This window comes from Galeopterus variegatus, unplaced genomic scaffold (genome assembly GCF_000696425.1).
Source record: "Galeopterus variegatus unplaced genomic scaffold, G_variegatus-3.0.2 Scaffold589, whole genome shotgun sequence".
In the NCBI taxonomy this organism is placed as follows: Eukaryota; Metazoa; Chordata; class Mammalia; order Dermoptera; family Cynocephalidae; genus Galeopterus; species Galeopterus variegatus.
In genome coordinates, this window is record NW_007726700.1 from 134,089 (window position 1) to 161,978 (window position 27,890).

A 27,890-nucleotide genomic window follows, 5' to 3' on the forward strand; every position below is an offset into this window, starting at 1 on the left:
GGTGCCTACACATCAAGAGAGCCCAGTGTCCAGGAAATGACCTAGGCTGTGGCCTCAGAATGTCCTGAACTGGGGTTGTACATGCAGCTATGAGGGGATGATGTCTATGTCTATCATCCTGAGTGACAGGGGAAGGGTGCTGTATGGAAAGTAATCTTTCTGCAGTCCTCAGAACAATCCTGGAAGATTGTGATGGTTTGCTTTTGACAAGTGAGAAAAGGAGGCTCAGAGAGGTTAAGTGACTTGCCCAAGTCATGCAGGTGGTGGGAGGCAGAGGCAGCGAGGAGCTTCTAGAGGCTGAGGCGGGGGGTGAGGGGTGACAGCCTTATCGAGAGAAAGTCAGTGAAGGACCAAGGCCTGTGTCTAAAACAGTGCTCTTCATTTTAGGAGAAACACATCTATAGTCTGCAAATTGTCATTCTGTGATTTGTGATGAGATGTTGAGCTGCAAATCTATTAAACTGTGCGGTGGTCCTTTTAAAACTGGGGAAGTAAGCCCAACTGTAAGTTCTGGAAAATTCTGTTACAACTGATATTCTCCAGTTAGAAGAACGCTATGCGAGAGTGCTTAATATGCTCTGAAAGTATAATAATAATGATAATAATAATAATAATAATAATAATAATAATAATAATAATAATAATAAACAAGTATGGGATAGACAGACTGAAGTCTGTTTGGACTCCTTCATCTTAAACAGATCTAGAATCAGGGCAGTGAGATGGCACGATGGAAAGCCAGTGCCGTCATCAGCTACACCTGGGCCAGCACTCTGGGTCAGCCACCAACGAGCTGTGTGACTCTGGGCAAGTTGCTTTGCCTCTCTGAGTATCTGTTTCTTGCTTGTAAAAATAAATTTCCTTGTGTGTTTGTAAGAAGTTTAAATTACACGTACTATGTAGGAGTTGCTAAGTACTAAATAGTAGCTATTAATAGCATTCCTAAACTGGACAAGTGCATCCAGTACCTTTGGATTTCTAGGCAGAAAACTGTTAACCAGAAGTGTTAAATATGATGGACCGAACTGCAGAAACAATGAGCTGGACACCCCTTTTCCATTTTTCCGAGTACATGTTTCTGCTTATTCCTCCATCTGATATAAGCGAAACAGACGTGGATAGGTTTGCATTGCAGCCAACTGAAGTCATTTTCCTAATATGAAAAGATACTTTCCCATCCTGAGTTGCAAAAGCTGGCAATTTACTTTCAAGGGGAGTGTGCCTTTCTTGAAGACTTAGAAATTTTTCATTCCAGTAAACCCTGATCAGCTTCCTGCATTAATAGATGATGCTGGTTTTTAATTTTTCATTTGATATTCATCAAGAATTTATTCCCTCCAGCTCTGAGAGAGGTTGGAACTTAAAATTTTCATTAAGGATTTTCAATATATGCCAGACCAAACCAGTTGGTTCATGATGGCAACCTGAGGGTCCTGTTAGTACACTGTCCATCTGTCTGTTCATGCACACACCCGTCCATCTGTCCATCCATCCATCTCTCCCCTCAATAAATATGCACTGAGGCCACACCATGTGACTGACTTCCTCCCTCTCTCAAGCTCCCTAAGTGTTCCGAAGGAACTAAGTACACCATGTCGAAACCACTTCCTCCCATCTGAGAACCACTACGGGAGGGGGCATATATGATTACGGTAACTCTAGCTACAGACAGAAACCGTGGGGCCTCAGAGGCTCAGTGGCTCACTCTTGTTGTCAAACAGCTTTCAAAGTCACGCTTCCCTCCTTCGTACAGGGCAGCCAGGACCATGGCTGGAGGGCTTGAGGAGTGTGTATATGTTAAAAGGGGACGGGTGGTGGTGAGTGATTCTGGGGAGACTCAAAGAGCTTCCAAAGAAAGTGGGAATTGTCCTCCAGCTTGTCATTAGATGTAAAATAACCACCTCGAATGGGCCAGGATGCCCTGAAAGCAGACCCTTCCTGCTTGCACTATGCCAGGCACTTTGCACACAACACCCCCAGGCACTCAGCCAAACTCACTGAGCACATATTATGTGCCAGGCAGCTTCTAGGTCATGGTTTTCCACTGAGGAATGCAACAGACATGGACCCTGTTCTCAGAAAGTTGCCCGGGGGGGGGTGGGGGGGCAGTGTCAATAAACACTTAATAAAATAAACACATAAGGACAATTGTTGTATGTGCCAAGAAGGAAACAAAGAAAGCCCAGGGAGAGGGAACAGAGAGGGACCCTGGGAGGTGGACAGATAGATGCACTCCTCCCCAGACATGCCATCTCCCCCATCTCCTCTCCTCCCGTGAGTGTCAGGACCCACCTCTCATCTACTGCTCTGTCCATATACCTATCAGTCCACCCACTGAATACCTATTACTTGCATGATCCTGCAGCACAAAAAAAGGTGGCAGCATAATCTTGTCCTAAAGAAGGACAGATTGGGCTCTATGCACCCTCCATCCTCAGTTTCCCCAGCCGTACAGAAGGCCTAAATATAATGACGCGTGCTGCACAGGCTTGTGGACGGTGAATGGAGAGCACATGTAAAACACGTAGAACTCATCACTCCTCAACACACATGAGCTCCTATTTTTCTCCTGTTGCTCTTTCCTAAGCCTCAGAAAGGGCTGGCACCCATCTGTGATGAACCAGGCAGCGCCCCCATCTGGCCCACCCACTGTTTATGGAGAAGCCAAGTGGCGCTCAAAGAAGGAAAGTGGCCAGCCCAAAGTCCCAGAGAAGTTAGAGGGCCCACCGTGGTTTCTAAGGACGTAATGGTGAAAAGTAAAAATTGGGAAAACTTGTGTGGGGGGGAATTGGGTTAACTCTTCCTCTTCACAGTATTGGGGTCACCCATTCAAATGATCTGATGACACAAAGTTGACAACTTCAGGGCTCAGAGCAGAGGGGGAGAGCCCCCACAGCTGGGTCTTGGGTCTGGTGGGAAGGGGGGCTTCCCAGATGCAGGGGCGAGGGTGCCTGGAGACTCAGGGCAGCGGGCAGGCAGTCCCTAGGCTCACCAGCTATCCCGGTGCTGAGAGCATCTGCTATTGGAATTTAAGTGTCTTTCAGATCGGATGAAGGTAATAGAAGAAATTAGGGTTGGGAGTAAGAAGAACCAAAAGCTGACCCCACCCCTGAACTGGCTGTGTGACCCTGACCAAGTTACTTCTCTGAGACTCAGTTTCCTCATCTGTAAAATGGTGGGCTCTTTGGGGCATCAAATGAGTCAGTGTACTTCAACATTTAATTCAGGCCCTTCTCATAGAGGATGCCCATAGAGATCAGTGTCTCTTTTCCTTTGAAAACAGAGATGTCTGCAGGCAGCTGTCTCAGATAAGGATAATTGTCAGGAGAAAGATTCCATGAAGAGTCTATTCATTCCAGTGGTGCCCAGAGCCACCTTGCACTGGCTGGTGAGGCCCATTCTGCACATCTCTTCCCAATTCTACATTCAGAGAGGTCATACTGCAAGCTGGAAATCAGCCATGCTGAGTATTTACCCCACAGAAATCGGCAAACTCTACAAATGAGGGCTCTCCCCGGGGCCCGCAACACTAACTGTTGCACACTGACTAGCGCACACTAACCCACGCTCTCCCAGGCCCATAGTGTCTTCTGTGCTCACCTGCTCCTTTTTATTTCCTTACGGAGTGCCTACTGTGTTCCAGCCGAGGGTGAAAACAGAACCAATCGCTGCCCTCACAGCACTTACAGTCAAATAGGAGAGATGATCATTAATCAGACAATCACACAAATACCTAAATTCAAATCCTCTCCATGGGCAATGCAGGTCTTCCTGAGGAGGCAAGGATGGAAGGTAAGCAGAAGGAAAAGAATAGCACAGTGCCTCTCACCAGACAGCCCATTAAGAAACATCCTGGGATCTCTTCAGAGAGACCAGCACCCCTCAGACCAACCGCCAGGGATCCCCAAGGTGTGGGCGCTGGCATCGGTGCATGGACAAGTGATTCAGAGTGAGGGGGAAGGAAGAACCCCAGGCAGGCAGCTCGTCACCTGCAACTGCTCTACTGGGTCGAGGACTGATTTCCATCTCACTTGCTAACGTTATGGGCAACGCAGGTGATGCATGCAGTTGTATGAATAAAAAGCGAAACTAATTGTTGCTGGGAAATGTGATGTGATAAAGAAATCACAAACTTTACACTCCCCGCAACTAGAAGCCCAGATGACCTTTAGCATCTCCACAAAAGTCTCCATCTACCTGCTCTTTCTCTAATGAAACCTGCATTTCCCAGGTATCCGCACTTGACATGAAAAGAAAAGGCCTGTTTTGTGTTCACATTTTCCCATTCTGTATAACTGTTAACATCAAAATCATTGTCTTTACAATCTGGTTTCATTGCTGGTGTGGGCCACGTCGGCTAGTGTACAGGTTATGCAGGTATCCAGGACCTGGCCTGGGGCCTAAGCCCACTTACAACATAGTTTCTGTCAGAAAACGTGTGCCGAGTCCAACAGAATCACAGACTGGGTCCCACCCTGCACACCACGCCTGCGGATGGGGGGCCTCTGTGCATGAAAAGTTAACCTAGAAAGGGAAGTTGGGGGAGGACTCTTTATTCCAATGCAGTAATAAAGAGGTGTCAGGAATGGCCTTCCTTGCCCACCTCTACGTGCCAGACACCACTTGCCACAGACTCCCACCCGCGGCTGTGACCCGTCTGGGTTATTGCGTCAGCAGAGCTGCGAGCCATGGAGACTATGCGTGCTGGGCCTTCAATGCCTACGCTCACCAATCCCTTCTCGTGAAAACCCAGCAAGACAGATATGCCCACGTCCATTAAACAACAACAACAATAGAAAGAGGGTGAACTTGAAATTGGCCCTAGCAGTGACTGGCTCTAAATCTGGCTTCTTTCTATGATATCTTAAGATGACCGTAAACTATGTTATAGGAATCACCTATCCTAATCTAGTCTTAGGGTAAAGGTCAGCCTCCCTGTCAGCCTGAGAGTTTAGTAGATCCCTTCTGGGCACCCAGGGGCAGAAAGGGCCAGAACACAGGCTCACAATGACAATGAGGCAGTGGCTCTCTTGCAGTGGCTAGAATGTTGGACAGGGAGTCACAGCACTTGTCCAAACTCACTGTGTGACCTTGAGCAGCCCACTTGCCCTCTCTGCGTCTTTTCTCTATGATGTGAGGGAGTTGAATCATTATTTTGATGGTGCTTTTTGCTATCCCAGGATTGAGATGTCTATCAAGAGTAGAAGAGGAGGAAGATGCTGAGGCCCCAGCCCCCAGTCAGCAACTTGCTTTTATCTATTTTATGTATTGAGCTTCTGGGGAAATTTTTTTAAAAACACCGTTGGAACCAACACATTAGAACGGTCTTGGATGAGAGGATCCCAAGTTCTCCTCCCAGTGGCTCTTTGAGCCCCTGATTTTGAGTCAGGCATGAGAAAAAGGTTGGAGCAAAAGCCATACCTCTCTGAGTTGGCTGCCTGCTCTCCACAGGTCTTGCCCCTGCCCAGTGCACCAGGAGCCCATGGCTGTACTGCAGCCCTCCTCTGCAGGGCAGGAAAGGAGGAGAAGCTGGGGGCTGGGTGCCAGCGGCTGCACCTGCCCTGGAAGAAGATCGGGGAACAATGTGGGTCACTGGGCAGGCAGCTCTGGTGGCCCCCGCCTCCCGCTCAGGGAGGTGCACCTGTCGAGCAAGGTCAGGATGTGGTGGGGTGCCCCCGGAAATCTTGTGATATCCTTGGCAGAGAGACCAACTGATGCTAAGCCCCCGTGCCAGCTCATATTTTTCCTAAAGCCAAGTGTCAGACCACAGGCAGCACCGAACAAGTCCTGAGTCAATTGTGGGAGTAACAGGTATCAGTCACGGGGTGGAGGAGATAGTTGAGGCAAATAAGCCATGAGCAACTGTCTGGCCCAACCCTCTCTCCATCGTATTTGAGGACACTGAGGCCCAGAGAAGGGAAGGGACTTGCTCAAGCTTGCACAGTTAGTTAGCTGGGCACCCAATCCCCCAAGCGACCCAACTTAGGTAAAAATTTAGCTATTCTTTTCCAAACATATCTCTGCTTTAGCTACGATCTGTAATTTAATCCTCAAAACAACCCTGCAGGACATGGATTTGTATCCCAAATTGATGGATTTAAAAATCAAGGCTCAGAGCAGTGAAGTAACTTGCCAAAGGACACACAACTGGTAGACTGGGAGCTGGAATCTGAACTCAGGCCTGAATGCTTTGAAGGTCCCTTCCTTAAGGCCCCTCATTCTTTCGAAGCCTTTGATTACAAAAGCGATTCACGGACATCGGAGAAAAATTGGGTATTTTAGAAATATGTAAGTAAAGAAGAAATTGATAAATTTACTTATAAGATCATTACCCAGAGAGAGCCCTTGAAAACATTTTGGAAATTTTCCTTTAATATTTTTCTCTATATATGCATATGCATGCTACATTTTTATGAAATTGGTATACTATGAGGACAGCTAGTATTTCTTTTTGTTGGTTTTTTCCATAGAATTAAGAGTTCTTTACAATAACGCTGTAAAAACATTCCATGCCCTTCACTCCTGCCCCTTTGACCACAGCAGGCCTTAACTAGCCCTCCTCTCCCCTGTCCCTGTTGTTCCCCCAGGCCTGGGCTCCCAAACACTGCCGTGTGACATGTGAGAGACTCCTCGGGGCCTCCATGTTTCTTGTGTTAAATGCTCCCACAAAAGTTTATGGTTCCCACAGTTTGCTTTGATGGCTTTTAAAAATCACTTTTCTGCTGCCTTCTCAGACTGTACCCGAGGGCAGGAGAACAGGGCAGTACTTCACCACAGGTAAGAGCACAGTTTTTGGAGTCAGGCAGACCTGGCTTGCACCGTGCTTTCCCTCTTCCTAGTTGTGTGACCATGGATGAGTTACTTATCTATCTCATCTATTCAGCAGGATTGTTGTGAGCAATTAGGACAGGATGGCTCTCCAGAGTGCAGCCTCGTGCCTGCATGCATGGAGCAAAAGCTAGCAGCCAGGTGGTGGAGGCTGTCTTGGGCATCACTGTGGCTTCTGGAATTGATGTACTGGTGAACACTGGGGTTTCTCCACTCATGGCATTGTGTTCCCACACCTTAGAAGATGGTCATATGAACGGGCTTATAGTTGTCACACTTTGCAGAAGACAGTACTAAGTAGGTTTTCATGTTAATTCCAACTGTCACAAAGCGTCAATTCCCCGTTTTACTGCAGCATCATCCCTTGGTTGGAGTTCCTCAAATTCTCTCCCCTTTGCCATACTGTGAAGGGGTTCAGGCCACATCCCTTCCCCACAGTGAGACCTGGGCTTTAGAGGCACAGGTGCACTGTCCACAGATGCCACCCAGGAGTGGAAGGTTCTGAGAAGCCTGACCCCTGTACTTATGAGAAATGCAAAACGCACAGTGAAAGAATCCTAGATCTGGTCAAACAGAGAGAAGGGCTGCTGGCAGGCATGTCCCACACTGCTGTCGGCAGCTCAACACAGGTGTGTGACCCTCCACGTCACACATCTGCTTAAATGGCGGCCAGCCACGTGCTGACCAGAGTTTCTCCTGTTGGACAGACAGCAGCATGTCCCTGGGAAAAGGGCATGGGGTCTGAGGTCAGGAGATGTAGGGTTTTTAGCTCTGGGACCGTGGGCAGGTGAGCTAACCCCTGACTCCCACATTAAGCAGGAGAAAGAGGAATATCTGCCCCCAGAGATGCTAGCAAGACTGAACGCAAAGGGTCTGCAAACTGCCCCTCAGAAGGCGGGCACTGCACACATCAACTGCTGTCCCTTGATCCTGAAGAATCTAAAACAAGGTCTGGGTTCTGTCTAAGGGGACTTCATGAAAAAAGTGATGATGGCTTTTTTTTTCTTACTAATAATTTTCAAAAAGACATTGAGTCTTGCTTACTAGAATTAAGTGGGGTTAAAAGGCTCTCTCTCTTCGGAGATCATCTTTTCCACTCATCTCATTTTCCAGAAGAGGAAACTGAGGCCTGAGTTCACACAAAGAAGAGAGCATTGGTCCAAAGATTGGAGGGAAATAAGGTGAATACCAGTTACAATCCTTTGTCCTGGAAACCCAGGAGTTATACCACAAAGAAAAGGGAGAAAGAAATCAAGAATTTTCAGAGCCAATGTAAATCAACTCATTTCTCTTTTGGCCTTTTCTTGGTGTTTCAGAAGCAATTATGTCTCTTGGATCCTCTCTCCCACCTCCAGCCACTGCATAAAACTGTCACAGATTAAATCAGATTGTTCAGCCCCCTCACTGGGGAGACACCAGTTCTCATTCTCTGGGGGCATTTTCACTCATTCAAATAATAGCCTCTTTCGGATGAGTTAACTCCTTCTTCGAGACTATAGCAAGCCAGTGAGCAGACCACTAAGGCTCTGCTGAGTCCTGATGGTTTTTCTTTGTGGGGTTACAGCCCAGACATACCTGCTGCTCTCACCAAGACTGAACTCCGACTAGTGAGACAGAAGAGGCCAGGGTGCGAGAAACAGGGGTGGCAGGGGGGACAGATGAGAAAAACCCATGCTCCCAGGATTGACTAGACCTTTCTCATCTCGTAACCCTGAGTATGTTGCTTTTCTCGGATGGACCTCGGCTTTCCCATGTGAAAATGTACGTTTCAAGTCTTTTTTTTTTTTTTTTTCTTTCTGTACTGGATTCCAGGAATCCCCACAAAATAGCACGTGAATGCTTGAGAAGAACCATAAAACTGTTGGGAGAAGAGAGCATGTTAGAATTCACTTTGATGGAGAACAAAGTCTTTTCCAGACTAGTTTTCTGGAAGAGTTGTGATGTAAGGAAGGGGAGATGCCAGATACTGTGGCTGGAGCCTGCTGCTTGGAAATGATTTAGGGGGAGAGAAGGGAGAGGGAAAGGGAACCCAGGGCATCTGAAGGGGTGGAACTATGGGGACGGGGCTCAAGGCACAATCTGCTGGGTGTTTAGTGATGCTTGACACCAAGTGTCAGGCTGAGAGGAGTAAAGGGAGGAAGTCAAATGAGTCGTGTGCTATAGCATGGGGACTCCAGAGATGGGGAGGTGGGGATGCCAGCACACGCATTGGTCCAGAGTTATCTGCAGGCTGAGAGCTGTCTCCAGAAGACAGATGTCCTCAGTGGTGGCACACAGAGAGGCTGAGAGATTGGGGCAGCTGGTGGCTTCCAGGAAGCACTAGGAGTGGGACAGAGGTGGTGGGAAGCTTGCATGGCATGACCTGTGCATGTCACATGTGTGTTCCTGAGGCCTGTGTGGGATAGCCTGTGGATGTCACACACATGTTTTATGCAGGGCTACGAGCTCCTCAGAGTTGAGAAGGCTACTTGGTTTGCTTCTTTCCTGGAAATGTCTAAGGCAGGGCCTCGGAGGCAGTATACACCTCTGTTAGGTCAGTGGGATCGTGGTCCCTCTTCCCTGAGCCAGCATGGGGTAGATGCCTGGAACTGTCTGCAGGCCTGAAGGGAATGTGGCTGCCAGGTGTTCCACCTGTCCTGTTTTTAAGCATGCTTTTCGAACATATTTTTTCTTGAGCACAATCGCCAGGCTAGGGTTGGAGGCACACCCGACTCATCCCTGCCCTCCTGGAGTTAGGGAGATACTGCTAAACCTGCCTCGCTGGCAAAAAGGGCCCTGCCAGCCAAAGGTGCCCCCTTGGCTGTATTTGTGCAGAGGGTAGGGATGAGAGTGGAGAAGGAAGGGCCCAAGCTTCACATTTGCAAAGACCTCACCCTTTCCGGTCACAAAGACAGACAGGCTCTGAAGAAGAGGGATACATGCTGAATTTTAAAAGTGTGGCCTGTTTTAGCCTCATCTTCTGTGGCACACTATGAGTTTATAGTTTTTGCAAGCCTTGTAATTATCTTGGGAATATTACGATATATTAACTTGAGTTATAAATAAGTTGTTCATGTAAGTGTTTAGAATATACACATTTTTCAAAAACACTCATTTTGGTCTTCCTTTTTTCTTAATATACTAGAAATCCCACATCACGCCACCCCTCCCCCAAATTAGGAAGTGGTGCAGATCTCCCTCAACCTTTGACAGCATAGTTCTTTCCAGAGCCTATATACGTAGGGCATAAAGACAGGGTTCAAGGCCAGGGTGGGAGTTAGACTGGCTGACTTTTTGACCCTTCCAAACTCATTAGGCTTTGATCCTAAGTCATAGACACAGAATAGGCGGAGTGTAAGTTTCCTGTTGGGTTAAACACCAGCTGGGGACCCTGCCCCGTCTCTTCTCTTTGTCCCTACAAGGCAGGAATAGCTCTATTTATGGCCTCTTCCCTGTGCTTCAACAATCCTGGGAGAAGGCAGCTCCTCTGAGACTCTTTTCTGTAATCATCCATGTCCTTTTCCAAAACACTTGGATGAGGACCCAGAATTTGAACATTATTGAGGACGATCAGGAAACAGATTGTAAATGGCAATAACTGCCATGTACTTTATGTCAAGCCATGTTCTAAGTGCTTCACATGCTTTATCTCAGTTAATTTTGTAGCCACGACCCAATGCTCTTCTATTATTATCTCCAAAACAGGCAGGAAAAGGTTAAGAACTTGCCCAAGGTCACCGAGCTTTTATGTGCACAGCCAGAATTCACACTTGCGTGGTCACCCTGGCAATCATCACGGAGCAAACTGGAGGTTTAGCATCAGCTGTTCAAATCCCAGCACCACTGTTACTTGCCATGTGACCTTGGACAAGTCACTCACCCTCTCTGAGACTGTTTCCTTCACTGCAAAATGGGCTTAGGGGTGAAGGGATCAAAAGTAACAGTCAATGCAAAAGTGCCTTAGCAGAATGTAAGCACGCCACAAGTACACAGTATTGTTATGAAGTTTTCCTTCTTACTCCTTTGTTAAATAAAGCATGTTGAAAAACTCAAACAAATGAAAAATGTAGAAACAGAAGGCACTCTCTCCTCAGACCCCTGGGGTCTGAGGCCACCAACTCCCGGGTGCCTGGGAGTTGAGGCAGAGGGCTTGGGGGGCAGGTACCCATGAGCCACGTGAAACATGCTCAACTTCTCGCACAAACACTGTGAGGGCTCCTCTCTGTCCCCAGCTAGGGTGCGGAGGAATGGAAACTTTTACCACCTACAGCATTTGCTAGCAACTTCCCTCTATGTGGTTTTTCTCTGTCATTCCCTTGATAAAAGAACCCGAGCTGCAAATGTAACCAACATTCACGAATCTCATCTTCCGATGAAAACAGCTGCCTTTCAAGAAGCAGGCTGCCTGAAAATGATGCACAATGCACTCTAAACTGGGTCACTCTCCACTCGGAGGGCTCGGGGCGCGGCTCACTTTCCGTGTGTGTCTCCTGTGCCGTAGGCTTCGAGCGTCTCCAGCAGCCCAGGGAGAGAAAGAGATGGGAAACAGCATGAAATCCAGCCCTGCACCCCCTGAGAGGCCTCTGCCCAGCCCAGACGGTAAGTCTGATTTTTCTGGTAAGGTGCGTGACTTTGTCCTGTAGGAGCCCATGCGAAGACTGGGCAACGGTGGATTCTGATAATTGTTGAAACAGGGCAGTGGGTACTGAGGGGCTCATTGTACTCACCCCTCTAGCTTAGTTTGCAGTTAAAATATTTCACAATCAAAAGTTTAAAAGGATTGGGTGCTTAGCGTCTGTGAAGGGTGCTAAATGGTAGGCATTTTGAGATGGGTGTCTGATTCCAAAACCTAGACTCTTGCTTCTCGTACCTGCCAGGCCACCACAGAGCATTATTATCCCTTTAGTTAGTGCCCCAACTAGCTTTCCTGGTGTTACTTTGCTAGGCTAGACACTATCCCTATGATGTCTTCCTGAAAATAAAGGAATTCTTGTGTTCCATTGGTGGATTACAAAATGCCAAGCATTCTGGGTGAGAGTCCAGTGTTACAAGTTAATCAATGATGACAAAAGTTAGTTCTCTGAAGAGATGCCAAGTCAGGCCAGACTCCCAAATCTACAAAGAGGCCTTCAGCAACTGGCCAGAGAACTGGGTGGGAGCATCAGAGCAGAAGGCAAAGTCTGGAAGTAAAATCCACTGTGGTCCGGGCTCAGCTGTGCTGTCACTCCTAGAGCCCTTGCCTTTATTTCCACAGATTCCTAGTCTTGGTGATGAGGGGCACACTGCGTGGGTCCTTTGTTGGGGGTGGGAGGGGCCAGTCAGGAAGACCAGGTGTCCATCAGTGTCACAGGGTGTCATGAGGGGGGCCTTGGGACACTTCCACCTCCCACCGTGTGTTGTAGCACCCAGGGCCTGGTGTCCCATCTCCTAGCAGGGGTGACCACACCTGATTCCCCTCACCTCCACAGCACTGTCCTGGGCAGAGTTTAAAGAGCAGAAATGGGTACCTGCCTGGGAGCCCGGCTCCTGCCCTGCCTCCCACTACTGTTTATCCCATGTCTTCTGTGGCCCCTGCACAAAGGAGCCTTCTCACGTCTTCCAAATGCAGATGCTCAGCTCATGCCGTCCCTTCAGATGCCTCCAAGTGAGTGTGCGGAGACCCTGCCACCCCACTCCTCCTTCAAGACAGATGCAGGGCAATTCTAGTGGGTTTATTTTTCTAGCCCAGTAAGTCTCCTCCCCAAACCAAAGGGGGGAAAAACAAGAACAATGTTCCCAAGGATCGAGGGGACGGAACCACTGAGATGATGGAGCTGACTATGTGCCCGCACTCCTCAGAAGAGGGGCCTCTACCTCTCATGCGAAGCTCAGAACTTGTACACTTGTGCAGAGTGTCTTTGCCTGCTGCTACTGCCAGGAGAAGGTGGGCTCCCTCCCCAACTTCTCCAAACTGGCTCAGGTCATGGGCTCCTCCTCCCGTCATAACCACTGCTAAAAAACAGACATTGCAATGCCGGGGGGCCTGGCCCACTGAACCCATCTTGGCACCTCTCAGCCTGGGGCACAGGGGCACACATGCTTGAGCAAACCTCATGAAAACATCAGCCTCCAAGGACTTGCTCATTTGCCTTTATTTTTTAAATGCAAATCATCATGAAAGAAATTTCTCTTTTTCCATTGTGTGGGTGGGATGTCACCTCTAAAAAGGAGGTGGAGGGGTCTCCCCACCCCTCCACCCCCTGGTTAAGAGAAGTCCCCAGGTCATACCCAGTTTGTGATCTAGGCAACCACATCAAGCACTGGTGGGTTGCTTTCCACCCCCCACCCTTGAAAAGTTTCCCTTATCATCGGTCCTGACTTTATTTCCTCTTTTCTCTTATACCTTCTTGAACAAGAGAGGGGAGGGCAGTGCAGTCAGTGCTGCATTAATTAGTCCCTACCTGCATGATGCAAAGGGTTAGGGTTTTCATGGAATGAGCACCTACTCAGCTAGCACTCCCCATGGACACTTATTAGGTTAGTCTCAGATGCCTGGGGGGTGGTGCAGGTTTTGTTGATTGCTTTAGGTCAATGTGAATTACAGCTTCCTCTGCTATTGGACAGAGCGGCAGAGTTAAAGGCACCAAAGCCCCCTGGCTAGGCACAGGGATCAGCAGGAGGCCAACCTGTAGACTTTTAGACAAGCAAGTTTTCTGAGCTTTTGGGGGATCGTCTTCCGGCACACCAGGACTGTGAATGCCCTAGACTATGGCTTTGCCCATCTGTTGTCTCCTAAACTAAGCTTTTCAAAACATTCCTGATTGGTTCCCAGGACTAATGTTACAAAACCCACAGAAGCAGCAGGACTTGATGGAAATAGGGTAAGTTTTAGTGGCAAAAGGACCTGATTGGGCTTCAGGTAATGTCTCTTGGAGGCTATGTAACCTTAGGTAAGTCACTCAGCCTCACCCAGGGACCAGCTGTAAAATGGTGATCAAACAATTCCTCCCTCACAGAGATAACAGATAACACATCATTATCTGTTACTGTGCTGATAACACAAGAGAGCTATCTGATAAGTGAGGGTGATAAATGAGGGTGTGAAAACTTTTTAAAACTCCATTTGGTGTTATCTGACTATACTGGGCTGTATCTAAAAGGCCGGTTCTCCAAAAGTTTTCAAGTGGAAGAATTAGCAATTCCATGATTTGTTTTCAAATCATCCCAAAAAGCTAATTTTCTCTACGATTCTATCCAGACTTCAGTCTCTCTTCTGTGCCAGACATGGGCAGTTCAGAATTGAATAAGACCAAGGGAACTCCTAGTGTAGAAATGAAACAGCCTATTTCCACATTAACAAGAGAGTTCAGTCACTTGCTGAGATCTTTTCTCCTCTTGTTTCTTCCCATCTTATTGCACTGATGTGAAGTGAGATCTCACAGAGAGGTGGCAAAGTAAACCCAAAGGCTGTTCAGAGTCCTCCCACATGTGCCAGGGTAGAAACGACACCGGGCAAGGCATTTACATAGCTGCCCTGGTGGAAAGACGGAGGTGGGTGGGGTCCTGGGGAGGAAGAAGGGGTCAGGGAAATCTCTAGTCCACGCTTGGTGCTTCTCAGGGAGTGGTCCTCAGACCACCTGCATCAGATTCCCCTGGGAAGTAGTTAAAATGCTGATTCCCGGGCCCCACCCCAGACCTACTCATCAGAACCCAGTGATGGTGGGGGTGGCAGAAAGCTGAATTTCTTACAAGTCCCCTGCTAAAGCTTGCAGACCACAGAGCAGCTTAGTCCTGCCTCAGCACCACCATGTGCCAAGATGAGAGAAGTGAGCTTATCCTCAGTGTCTCTCTGTTCTTACTTGTAAAACAGAAATAATGACAGAGTTACGTGGTCCTCGAAGTGTGCCAGACACAGTTCCAAATGCTTTATACACATGAACTCTTAATTCTCACAACAGCCCTACGAGGTAATCACTATTATCACCACCATTTTGTAGTTGAGGAAATTGAGGCACAGGGAAGTTAAATTACTTGCCTGAGGCCATGCAGCTCAGAAGGGGACAACTGGGATTTAAAGCCAGGTGGCCTGAGTCTAGAGTCCCCCTCTTTACCACCACAGTATTTGCCTGGAGAGGACAGGCTTTCAAGAATTCAGCATATTCTGAGAGAGGATGGGCATTCCCGGCCCTCAGATTTAATGACACAGACACCCAAGTGCCCTGGCAAGGGGTCCCAAAGATGCAAAACCTGTGTCAGATCCTTGACTAGATTCCTGTTTCTTTGGTCTTACTCCAACTGTAGCTGCTGGCAAACGAGACGGTTTTAAGTGGAAAATGACCATTCAACTTTTATGTCATTAAATGTTTAATGAATATCATAAAAAAATATATAACTAGCCCATCAAATCCACGATTTTACAGTTCAGAATGGGACTGCAGTTTTGTTTTTTTTAAGTTAATAAATATTAACAAAAAAAATGACTAAGTAGCTAGTAGCATGGGTGGTACTCAGCCACAACACAGGACAGCTGAGTGGTCCAGAGCATGATCGGCGTGCTCTGCCAAGAGGTGATGCTGTTTTGAAACCCGGCACTCAACTTACTAGTAGTGTGTTCTTGGGCCAGTCTCTGAACCTCACCGTACCCCTATTTCCTCGTATCCAGAATGAGGTAGTTACATTATGTCACTTCTCAGGGAGGTGTGAGGACCAAATGCTAACCTATGCACAGCACGCAGCCCCGTGCCCGGTCGCTGCAGAGTGTGGGCCACGCTGCTGCTGTCCACAAGCGGCCTGCGAAAGAGAGGGGTGGAATGAAGACTACCAGAGTCTGGAAGCCCTGGTGCCCAAGTGAAACAAACTGGCTTGTTTGTTTCGAATTTGTTTCAAATCTGTTGCAACAGATTTGTTTTGACTATTTCTTGCTTCTGCCCTTTGCTAGCTCCATCTGAGTCCCTGTAGCATCTAAGGGTGTGGAGACTGACCCCGACAAGACTTAGTGTCTATTCAATCCCAGTCTGCCCCACTAACAAATGGAGAATCCAAGGTTTGGGGCGGAAAAAAGCTTTCTGGACTACTGGGTCTTCCCCTTCGGCCTGCAGTACAGTCCTTCATGAATAAGTAAGAGGATCCACAGGCGCATGGCTTGTGGTGGCCACTGGTAGACCTTCCATTAGGCCAGCCAGCTCTGCTCCATCTGGTGGGTTAGTTGCGTGTGTGTAGGTGTGTATTTCCTGAAAAAAGAAAGAAAAGGCTGCTTTCACCCCTCAGGAGGCCATGAGTTTGGGCCTGACTCAAGGGAATGCAAAACCAGAACTTGAAATCACTGGGCTGTTTAGCTCTTTGCCCACCAGCTGCACTGAGCTGCTGCACCAACACGGAAGCCCCATGTGGAGTCAGCCTTTGTCTCCCCTGTTAAAGAACAAGTGTTAACTGGTAATCAGGTGCCAAGGAGAGCTATGTGGCTTGGGGAAGTGGCCACGGGTTTTGAAATCTGCATGTTGTCCCTGGGACATATTACCGAAAGTTGTCAGCTTTGGTTTCCTCATCCTTTAAATAAGGATATACATTTTGGAGGGCTGGGTGGAGGCTTGGAGGTAATAATAACTAGTTTTGCTAGACAGTTCTAAATAGGAGCTACTGAACATGTTCTCGGAATTAAAAAAAATAATAAGAGGGTTATTATGCTCCAAGGAAAGATAATGCCAAAAAGGGCCTGTCCTCTTTTGACTAATGTTCGTGGCCAGTAAGTTCTGCCTGGGTCTCCTTCCATTTTTGGACTCGTATTCTATTTCATACTTTTGTATATTTTGTTCAACCTGACTCATTCTTGACTTGAGCTATCCGCAAATATTTGGTCTTTTGAATTTCATCTTCTGTTCTCACCAAATGGAGTTTGTTTTTAGACAATAAGAAGAAAATATTTTCAAATCTAAACTATTAGATAGTTTTCCTAATTTAGAGGAAATTGGTCTTGGAGTATGGAACGGTACCCGCCCCCATGGAAGTGCGATAAGCTGCCACTTACTGAGGCAGGCTCTCTGCACGGGATGCATCATGAATCATTAACCCACCATATGAGGCAGATTTTGATATCTGCCATTTTTATACAGGAAGAAATTAAGCTCAGATTAGTTAAAAATAAATCTCTCCCCAAATCGCAGAGCTATTAAGTGGTGGGGGTGGGATTTAAGCCAGGTCTGATCAGTTTCAAAGCCCATTCTCCTTCCATAAAGCTCTTCTGAAAATTCTCTGGATTTCTCCTCTCGTGTCCAGCACAGATTTCTTTGCTTAATTTGTTTCCTTATCTGAAGCCTGCGATAATCCCATCTACTTCCTCTGACTCTGCTTCTCTCCACATTCATTTACGTGATTGAATTCAAATGCTGAGCTCTGCCTAAAGCTGAAGGGCTCCAGGAGTACCTGCCAGTATGTTTGAACTTCACAAGCAAGCTTGTTTCCTACCTGTTTTCTACCATTTATTTCACTGTAGAGACCAAAGCTCAGGGAAAGCTTGGAAGGGATCCTGGCACCAGACCCAGCTTAGAACGGCCACCCGTCCCCACAGAAGTACAAACCGAACTGCAGTCCCTTCCAGGACTTTGCCCTCTGTTTTTCCATCACTGATGATAAAGGTGACAGGGACACGCATGAAATCCCTCACAGAACACCAGGCATAGGCTATCGGACCCTTCAGCAAAAGCCTAAATGAAAGATTTTCTCCATGATGTTAAGTGGTATAGCTGTAAAAACATCGCCACCATGGAAAGTCCACAGGAAATTGAACTTCGTTACTGCGAAACTGAAACTCTCTAACCCCTTAAGCCCCCTTTTCCCTCAGTGGAACAATTATTTTTGTAATGGGATTTTGCTTTTGTTTTTGTTTCTGTTTGATTTGCTTTTAACACTACGGAAGGATGCTTGTTCGGTTTCACAGTCTTAATCTGGTCTCAGACATCAAAGCCCCAACCCCTCTGTAGACACACAGTCCATCTCAAGGCTCTGGTTCTGCCACGGATAACACCTTCTCCGCCTGTCATTTCAAAACTTGTTTTTCACAAGGGGCTGGTCCCCTGATGGCCACCCACCCTGCTGCCTCCCACAAATCAGGTTTTCTTCTGCCTGGATCACTTTAAAAATACAACACAACAGCCATTTTTAAGGGTGCACGGCACAGGGGCCACTCCACATTTGCGTGCAATAAGCTTGCTTTGAGTGTCCTTCCTGGGACAGGCCCAGTGCTGAGTCCCCAACCCCAGAGCATGCAGCCAGGTGGGGAGACAGATGTTCCTCTGACAGCCACACAGATGGGAAAAGATATCCTGGGGTAATTGCTTCAGAGGAAACCCCTAGGCCAAGACTGGGTACAGCATAGCAGGAGGGCCACCTCTCCTGGAGCCTCTGGGAGGTGACTTTGGAGTGGATGAAGGGGGAGGAATGAGAGATGGGAGAGCAGGGTGTGTTCCAGGCAGAGGGAACAACAGCCTGTTCAGTCAGAGGCGCTGAGGACCAGAGGGCCTGGCAAGCTTGAGAAAGGCCTGTCACATGCAGAGTATCACGTTAATAAGAGTCTGTCCATATTTGGGGGTCACTAGTCCAAGAGAGACATCTTCATCATGAAGGCATTCAAACTTCTCATTTTCCAGACTAGGAAACTGGGCCCAAAGGGAGAAGGATGTGTCCACACTCACTGAGTGGTAACATCGGCCTCCACGACTGGGTGGATTTACCAGGAGACAAAACAACTCCCTTTTTTTAAGTTCAGAGAAGCAGAATGTGAGGGAGCTTCACCTGTAGGGAAGGTTTGCAAGAGGAAAGGTCAGAGGCCTGGTTGGGCCAGCCCTTCAGTGGCCACACTGCGATTTCTCAGGAGCCCTGACCCCTTTCCGAAACTGGAAGGGCCACTGAAGATCACTTTCGGTTTCCAGCTGACACCCAGGAATTCTTGCTTTTACATGGTTCATTGCCTGTGACTCAGCTTCCCCAAGTGAACAGTACATTTGCACACGCTGTTCCATTGTGATAACCTGTTCCTGATTAATTTATCAGTCGATAATCCAACCCTTTACCCAAAGCCTCATTCATCTTTCTGACTCATTCTAGTACTTAATCACTCTTTCGACTTAGTCTGTTCAAGGGACTTGTGAGTGGGAGACTATCAGACATATGCATTGTAAGAGGTGAGGTCTGGAGGTCCCAGCAGGGGGGGTCTCTGGATCCAAAAAGTGGCCTGTTGGGGCCAATGAGCCCATATGCCTGAGTACTGGGATTTCTACAGATTTTCCTGGGGTGAGGGGCTGGGGAATGACCCCTCCCGTGATTATCTGTGCATTATCTAGAACTCATGCTTTATTAGAGCAGGGAGAGTGGGCTTGCCTTGCTCACCAATGCTTGACTCACAGCAGGTGCTCAGCAAATAACTGCCGAATGAATGAGTAAATGGCATGTCACCCAGAATTTTGAGATCTGATGCCCAGCCAGCTGGTGGAGTGATAAAGAGCACAGCAAACAATTACTGTATTTGCTGATTTGTAATACATACTATTTTCCCCCAAATATACTCAAATATTACCTGGCATCTAGTGCATCTAAATTATGGCAAATCACTAAAGATGTAAAACAGATATTGCTTAGCATCAAAAAGTAAATTCACATCGTATCACTGTATCTGTACTCTACAGTACGCCAGACTCACAGGAACCAAATAGCATTCATTCCTTTTCAAATCTTCACTAGGATGACTTTCAATACATGTACAATGACGATTACTTTATTTTTGTTCCACCATTACCACCGCCAACAAAAGTCCCTGTTAAATAAATCCCCAAAGTGATGCCTTATCTCGTATGAGGAAGAAATGTTTTGTTTAACCTTAGAGTTAGTGCCTCTTGGTCCTGATGGGTCCCCAGAACTCACACAGCCTCACCCCCAATGCCCTCCCCTCCAACTTTTATAGATATGGGGCCCATGAGGCCCAGAGAGGGTAATAGGAAGGTAATAAGAAGGCTGTTTTGGGCCCCTTATCATTCAGGAGGTGGTACCACATACCTTCATCTCATAAGGACCCTGGAATGAGGTCTTACTAGGCCCATTTTAAAGACAGAGAAATTGAGGCCTGCAGACACAGGGGTAGAGCCTGAAGCCACATCCTGTAACTTCAGCTTCAGGCCTCTGGATCCCCATTTCTCAGATGTCACTTGATCCTCAGGGTTGCTTCAAGCATCCTAGGCAGGAAGAGAGGAGGGTCTGCTACCAATTGTTTTTTTTTCAAAAACAAGGAAGGCGTCTCAGCTGAAAATTCTGGAGAAGTGACTCATCTTCCCACCCTCCATTCCTAGGGCTGCATTTTAGCTTCTTGTGAATAAAAACACTCCTTTGCCTTTGTTTCCCCAGGACTGGACAGCGACTTCCTCGCTGTGCTGAGTGATTACCCTTCTTCTGACATCAGCCCCCCGATATTCCGCCGAGGAGAGAAACTGCGTGTGATTTCTGAGTGAGTTAGCTTTCCAAAACTTTTAGAATTCCTAAAAGAGGATGAACTCAGTTTGGGTAAGAATCGTTAGATTTTTAGCTACAGTTGTCCAGTTTCACATGGGCCCTGGTTCTATTGTGAGGAGAGAAGTTTAGCTCACACTGTGAACTCCTTCCTTAATGCTGCCAGTGATCAAAAACATCCAGGCTCCCTATTGCCTGCTAGATAAACTTTAAGTTCCTTGACATGGCCTTTGGGACCCTTTATGATCCAACTTCTACTTCTCATATTGGCCTTGTCTCCCACCACACGTGCAGTGTTGATATTACACACCAACGAAGACTGGGAAGGAAGGCCTGGGGTCTGAAAACACTTCTGATAATAATAAAAAATAAATAAATAATAATAAAAAAGCATGGCCTTCCATCCTGTTGTCTCTCTAGTCTAATTCAAAGTAGGCTATATAACAAAATAGGGACTCTAAGCCCCTTTTATTTAGGTCTTCATTGAGGTAGTCACATGAAACTATCTTATCCTTGCTTATATATTGCAGCGTATGAATATACTAAACACTTATTCTAATTACAGCTCAGTTAATTTTTTTTTTTTTTTTTTTTTTTTTTTTGTGGCTGGCCAGTACAAGTACAGGGATCTGAACCCTTGACCTTGGTGTTATGAGCTCTGACCAAGTGAGCTAACTAGCCAGACTAAAGACTTATTTATAAAAAGCCTCCAACTGTGGGACATCAGCTGCTGATCCCTGAAAGGTGGCTATTGCCAGCACGTGGAAGGTTTCTCAGCGTGGAATGGGCGAATATCTATAAAAATACATGTATTTTAAAAACTGAATTTTCAGATGGAGGAATTTGGGTCAACGTGGCCATTGAAAGATCTTAAAAAAAAGGAATGTCCCAAGTTTCCCATTAAATCTGATTATTCTGTTTATTTATTTATTCATTTGCTTTGCCATTTGCCCACCCACCCTCTCCTATCTGTTTTTATTCTTACAGTGAAGGGGGCTGGTGGAAAGCCATTTCTCTTAGCACTGGCAGAGAGAATTATATTCCTGGAATATGTGTGGCCAGAGTTTACCACGGGTGAGTACATTTCTCAAATGGCATCATAAAAACATGACATTTATTCTGGAGACTCATAAGATGGCATAGAGAGATTCCAGCATGATATAGTAGAAAGGAGGGCGTTGGCCGGAGAGGGAATGTTTCTATTCCCAGCTCTGCCTGTGAGGAATGCTCCATGTTGAACTAACCCCTTCTACTCTCTGGGACTCAATTTCCCCATCAGTAAAACAAAGGAAGTTGAACCTTTGAGCTCTAACATGGTATTGCTGGCACGTAGCAGTGAACACTCAGGAACTGTTATCATAGGATGCAGCATGGTGTAGTAGCTAAAAGCCAGTCTGTCTGGGTTCAAAGCCTGCCTCTGCCACTCACTGGCCATGTGACGGTGGACAAGCTATTCAACGTTCTATGAATCTTTCCTTTCCTCACCTGTCAACTAGGGATCACAATACAGAATAATAGTAATAATAATATATAATAATACGACAGGATAATATGTGTATAGTTCTTGGTGAAGTGCCAGGCATTATTGTGAGTGCTCAATAAATATTGGCTATTCTTATCAAATTCATAGCCAGAAGCACACAGAGAATGCTTCCTGTCAAAGTGCTTATGCACCCAACTTGACAAATAATGAGAAGAAAGTGGTAGCTTGGCAGATGAGGAAACAAGCACATGGCTTGCTCCTGAAGTTGTGCAGGGGAGGGCGTCCCAGCCTCTGGGCGGCTTTGGAGCCGAGCACACCTGGGCTCAATTCCTGGCTCCCCTCCCTCATGCAAGGGCCTTGGAAAAGTTACTTAACCTCCTTGACGTACAGTCTCCTCATCTGCCAAGCTACCAAGGCTGGACACTGGCAAAGAAGTACACAGCATATAGGAAATGGGAAGGAAGGAAGAAAAGAAACACCATTTTTATAAATATTTTATATCTTATTCACATCCAGAGAAGGACTTTGCATAACACATGCTCATCTGGTGAAAGAGATAGTTACCTGAATACTTTGAAGATTGGACTTGACTATGTTTAATTTCAGTACTAATGATCTTAATTATGAATGCCAGAAACCATTTCCGTGCTTAGGATGATGAAGGTGAACAAAACTGGGGCAGTAGCTCCTGTGAGCACCACATTCTGAAAGAGACATGAATCACTCAACTCTCCTAAATGAGCTGCATGTCAGTGCTCCACCCATCGCTTCAGCAAGCCAGCACCAGCACCCTCACGTTGAAGACGTGGTGCTGAAGCTGGCCAGAGCTCGGGTGGTGAGAAACCCAGATGAGCAAGACAATTAGGACCCTGCGGAACCTCTTTAACACTAGAATAGGAAGAAAGCAGTGAAGTATGTGGTTATGGAACTGGATGTCCCAGTAAAGTGCATTATAATTTTAGCTCTATGAATTGTTGACATGGTAACTTGGACAAACTACTTAATCACTCTGACCCTCAGTATCCTCATCTGTGAAAGAGAGAGAACATTACCTGTCTTAGGGGCTTGAGATAAGAATTAGATTTCAAATGCTTCATTTGGAAGGTGTGCCATAATTGGCATTCATACATGGCTGTTGTTATTGTTTTGCTGTCTTCATAAGTGGAATTTCATGTAAGGACTTGAATGCACTAATGCTTGTCACATACAGTAAAATAGTTAATATGTCATGTGTTGTGCAGGACAAAGGAAATTGCTGAAATATTTAGACAAATATAGGATAATCATGAGCTTAACAACAAAAATGAATCTGGAGATCAGTTCATAAGTAAACAGAATCCGATGCCACACCCACGGGTCTTCTCACACATGGTGCCTCGGGAGCTCTCATCTGGCCCACTTTAACAACCTGCTTGTGTGCCTCGGTGATCATTAAAGGCTGTGAAACAGTGAAGTACTAATATTGGCCACAGCATACACTCATTTGGACTTGTGGATTAAAAGCCAGAGGTATTTCATTCACTGAAGTACGGAGTCAGTTAAAAAGTGATGTGTAGTTGCTTCCCAGCACACACCAGCCACCTGCTAGCAAAGCATGTCCCTGAGATCTGGTGGAGCCTGACCTGAAAAAGCAGTAAAAGCCCTTTCCCTTAGATCATAGACTCCTCTGTGTCAGAGCAGCTTTCTAAGAGTATTCAAAACTATTGGTTCTCCTATGCGAGGTGAATATCCCGTGGGAAAACTAGGCTAAAGTATCACAACTGCTTTTTTTTTTTTAACTGTTAAATAATAACAGCAAGAAACACATATACTTGTAAATGTGTAGCACAATGGCAATTTTCTTTAAAATATGTTAAAATAGAAAACAGAAAAAGGAAATACAATGAATGCAAAGCGGGGCTTTTTAGGTTACTGAAATCACTTACCCCCATCTCTTTCCTTCTTTCTTATGTCCATTCATTCATTCCCAAATATATACCAGCACATTACCCTGGAAACAGAGGTGAAACCCAACAAGACAGACACAGTGCCTGCTCTGAGAGAGTGGCAAGGGAGGGCCATGGTGGGCAGGATGTAAGGGAGACACCAGAAAGGTACATTGCAACCTTTTATAATGTGTATCTGTTATATGACACAGAATGGGTAGGTACGTTCCAGTTGGCATTTGAGAAATGGGATACGAAAGGTATCTTCTGCATCATTGTGTCATTACCCAGCATGATACTTGGCACATAATAGGTGCTCAGGTAATCTTATTTAAAAGATTAAAAATATGAATGAGTGAGCAGCCAGTCAATTGCCCTCCTCTTTTTAATTCCAGCAGCTTTATATAGACTGGACCTTAATTTCATTTTCACATTTGTATTCACCGGCTCTTAATTGCTACGTTCCCATCTTGGGCGCAGGGTGATGGGGTAGGACATGCTCAGGACACTCATGGCAGTCTTCCTACTTCCAGCTGGCTGTTTGAAGGGCTGGGCAGAGACAAGGCTGAGGAGCTGCTGCAGCTGCCAGACACGAAGGTCGGCTCCTTCATGATCAGAGAGAGTGAGACCAAGAAAGGTGAGCAGCCTCCACTCCTCTTTGCACGCTCAGGGCAGACAAGCAGGTTTTGTTCCTGGCTGGCTCATTAGGGGCTCTGCTTTCCCTCCTCCTCCTACATGCACACAAATCCATCCCATGTGCTTAGCTCCCTGCAGCCTACTCTCTGCCAGTGAGGCCAGCATGAGAGCAAGGGGACTAGAAACAGGGAGCAGGGACCCAGCTGGGCACTGCCTCAGGCCCTGACCGATATCAGGCCCTGCTAACTCCTGCTGGAAAATTTTCCATTAACTAGGAACAAAACTGAATGCTGGGCAGACAGAACCTGGATTGTGGTGTAGGCTTGGCCTACTCTCAAGCTCTGTGACTTGGGAGGGTTATTTACTTCTCTGAGCTCAGTTTTCTCATCTATGAAATGAACAGAAAACCCCTCCTTTGTAAAGCTGTGGTTAGATTCAAATGTAATATTTATGGTGCTCTTGCTACACACAGGCCCTCAATATCAGTTTTCTCTGTGCCCTACAATTACATAGACATTTTAGAGAATGAGGATGAGCATATGCACGCTCTTACACACTCACCGTGATCTTGATCATTACAATTCCCTAGCATCTTATGCATTAAGTAGTTCAGTGAAAACAGAAATAGCAGCAGCTCTTTGTCATGGTTCAGAGCAGGAGCCCCAAATTCCAGTTTCAGCCACATGAGTTACTAAGAAGTTACCTCCTCTCTCTATGTCTGGGTTCCCTTATCTATAACATGGGGCTAACAATAGGAAAGTGCCCAGTACCATGCCTGGGAAACACTAAATCCTCAAACTCAAGGAGCAAACACTTAACAAGGAATTTCCAGACTAAATAATAACTTTTCAAAAATAGAAGATATTTTCAAGTTTTAAGCCTGCTTCTTGCACACTTACTATCAAAGAAGAGAAAACACAGTACCTGAGAGTATTTCACCTATTAAGTGTCTGCACTAGCTGGGGCTGAAGCCCTTCCCCAAAAGGAGCATCAGCCTGGCTTTGGGAAAACAGGGACCATATATATGTCATAAAAAAAAAAAAAATCCCAGGACAACTTTTCTCTCAAAAAACTTGAATATGCTTGGAAGAGCCATATCAAAGCGAAGGCAAAGGTCTTGCTTAAGTCACAGGTGTCCCGTAGGGCAGGACACCCAGACGCAGATGGAGCCTGGCTAAGGGGAGGAGAAGCCTAGTATGGGTGCCACCACTCACTTAAAAATAAAGATGTCTGTCACCAGGCAAAGGTGCAGTCGGTCTGGGGTGAGATGGCGGGCCACCTTGGGTATGCAAAGTTCTGACGATTTTCCATGGCTACCTTGGGCTGCTTACCACACTTCCAGTTCCCATTGATATTACAGGAAGGCACACACGGGCTGACTCAGATGCAGGCCTGGGGCACAGCCAGGGGGCTTGCTGAGGACGAGCTCACACTTCAGGGATGCCCTCTAACGCCCTGTGCCTCTGGCCATGTCACTCAGGGGCTCTAAGCCTCCATTTCTCCATCTAGAAAATGTGGGGCCAATACCTCCCAGGGTCTTTCTGAGAATTCACAGAGATGTTACCCAGAAGTTAGCCTCCCCGCTGCCCAGCACAGAGAGCAAAGAACAAGACCAGCTCCCTCCTCCTCCCTTTCACAGCCTCCTGAGCGGTTTTTCACTCCTGGAATCACAGAAGACAGAGCAGGGAGGACCCCGACGCATGACCTAAGTCCGCTTCTCTCATTTTCCATTTGGGGAAATTGAGGCTGAGAGAGGCAATGGCACTGCTGAGGTTCTGCTCATATTGAGTCATTACTCTAATGACACATAAGGAGAAATAAGACACCTTTCAGATGTTTCTTGGGGATACCCAGGAAAATGTCTTAACCGCCACTTGCTCCAAATTTCCGAGAAAACCAAGCATAAGTCAGAGGGTGCTGGGACCGGGAAAGGGAGCAAAACTGTAAGGCCCCCCTTTCAACCGGTGGTGTGATGGCCAGGGCAGACAGGGCTGAAGGAGGAAAGGGGCAGTGAAGTATCTCAGAGGGTACTCGGGAAGGGTTCCAGAACGAGCACAGGTCCTGGATCTACAGGCGGCACCAAACGACAGTCCCTCAATTTGACCAAGGAGTCACATCTGCAGGAGCACCAGATGCTTACCTCAAAAAGCAAAGAGGACTAGGCCTGGGGACTAGAAAATGTGCACAGGTGATCTGATGGACACACCTGGTTGCTAAAATATAACACACTCCGAGGTCTCTAAACAGCGAGCTACATCCAAACAGAGAGGGTTCCAGGGGCTGGAGGGGCTGCCTCAGGGGTGGGGGGCCGGCTGGCCAGTTGCCTCTGGGTGGGAACACATGGGCGCCACTGACTCGTCCTCTGCTCCCGCAGGTTTTTATTCGCTGTCGGTGAGACACAGGCAGGTGAAGCATTACCGCATCTTCCGCCTGCCAAACAACTGGTATTACATTTCCCCGAGGCTCACCTTCCAGTGCTTGGAGGACCTGGTGAATCACTATTCTGGTAAGAAACACTCAATCGGGACCAATCGAGGAAGCCCCCCCTGACCTAACTGCCCTGCGGTGCCATCAGTCTGGGCTGCGGCCCGGCCACCAATAAATGCCAGACTGACTCACCTTCTGCCCATTCTGCCATCTTCCTATGCTCTCGTGTTCATTCAGACTGCAAATTCTGGGCTAACACAGACTGCCTGTGAACGCTGCCTCACGAGCTAACGCGCAGCTCATCTCAGATTTGCTCTATAAAGAGGCAAGTCAGGATGCCCCTGTGTCACTCTGACATGAGCCACGTTTACTCAGGCAGGACATCTCCTCCTCCCTTCTCTGCCTTATTACAGTGAGGAAAAAAAGTTTCTTTTGCTTTTTCACATCATCCCCCTTCTGGGTTCGGGATGCTTGACTTCACATGTCTGGGCAACTTTGCTAGCACTGAATTGAATTGAATTGAAGAAGCAAAGAGCATTTCAAGGAGGAAGGCTGTACATGGCCACTGGTTGTCACACCTGGCCTGTGAGAAGCAGCGGCTCATGAAGGAGAAATTCCGGGCTGCACTGAGACCTTGAGCAAGGTTCTCCTTGGAGTCTTGGTTCCCATTCATGCAAGATGGGTGAAAATAGCCTCCTAGCAAGGGACTGAGTGGCTACTAAACACAATTGTTCATGGAACATGTCGTGCTCAGCCAGGCATGTGGCAGATGCAAAATCAATGATGACCAATGTGACTTCTGTGATACTTGAAGACCCAGTGGCTAGCTAAAAATGAAAGAGGAAGGGACTCCTGGAAACAGGCAGCTTATGCTGGTCATGAGCAAAGGTTGGTTGTGATATTTGGCTTTTGACAACAATCATCTGAGAGGTGTGGAGACCATAAGTTTTGCATAGACAAAAGCAAACATGGAAAGGGTGCTGTCCATCCATGCTCTTACAGACCTCCTGGGAGGCCACAAGGCTACCAGGCCAAGAACACCCCAGTCCACCTGGTGCCACTTGGCCACAAGGAGGATCTTACACTAACTGCAGAGCTAGTGCCTTCCAGAGATATGTCCCTGGCCACTGAGTCCATCAGTG

The 27,890-nt window shown here is 47.0% G+C and overlaps 2 protein-coding genes across 3 annotated transcripts in view; one reads left to right on the plus strand and one right to left on the minus strand.

Moving 5' to 3' along the window:
• TG (thyroglobulin) overlaps positions 1-27,890 on the minus strand; it is a 254,111-nt gene that overhangs the window by 57,408 nt on the left and 168,813 nt on the right. The gene's annotated exons all lie outside the window — the stretch shown is intronic.
• Positions 1-27,890, plus strand: part of SLA (Src-like-adaptor) — a 34,194-nt gene that overhangs the window by 826 nt on the left and 5,478 nt on the right. The window contains exons 2-6 of one of the 2 annotated variants that reach the window (XM_008570290.1): positions 11,309-11,406; positions 20,176-20,275; positions 21,265-21,351; positions 24,219-24,322; positions 26,696-26,827. In XM_008570290.1, the coding sequence (XP_008568512.1) occupies positions 11,346-11,406; positions 20,176-20,275; positions 21,265-21,351; positions 24,219-24,322; positions 26,696-26,827 (484 nt within the window). In that variant the 5' untranslated portion in view covers positions 11,309-11,345. Of the gene's footprint in view, positions 1-11,228; positions 11,407-20,175; positions 20,276-21,264; positions 21,352-24,218; positions 24,323-26,695; positions 26,828-27,890 lie in introns of those variants that run through there. The other variant, XM_008570289.1, reaches the window with a different exon arrangement.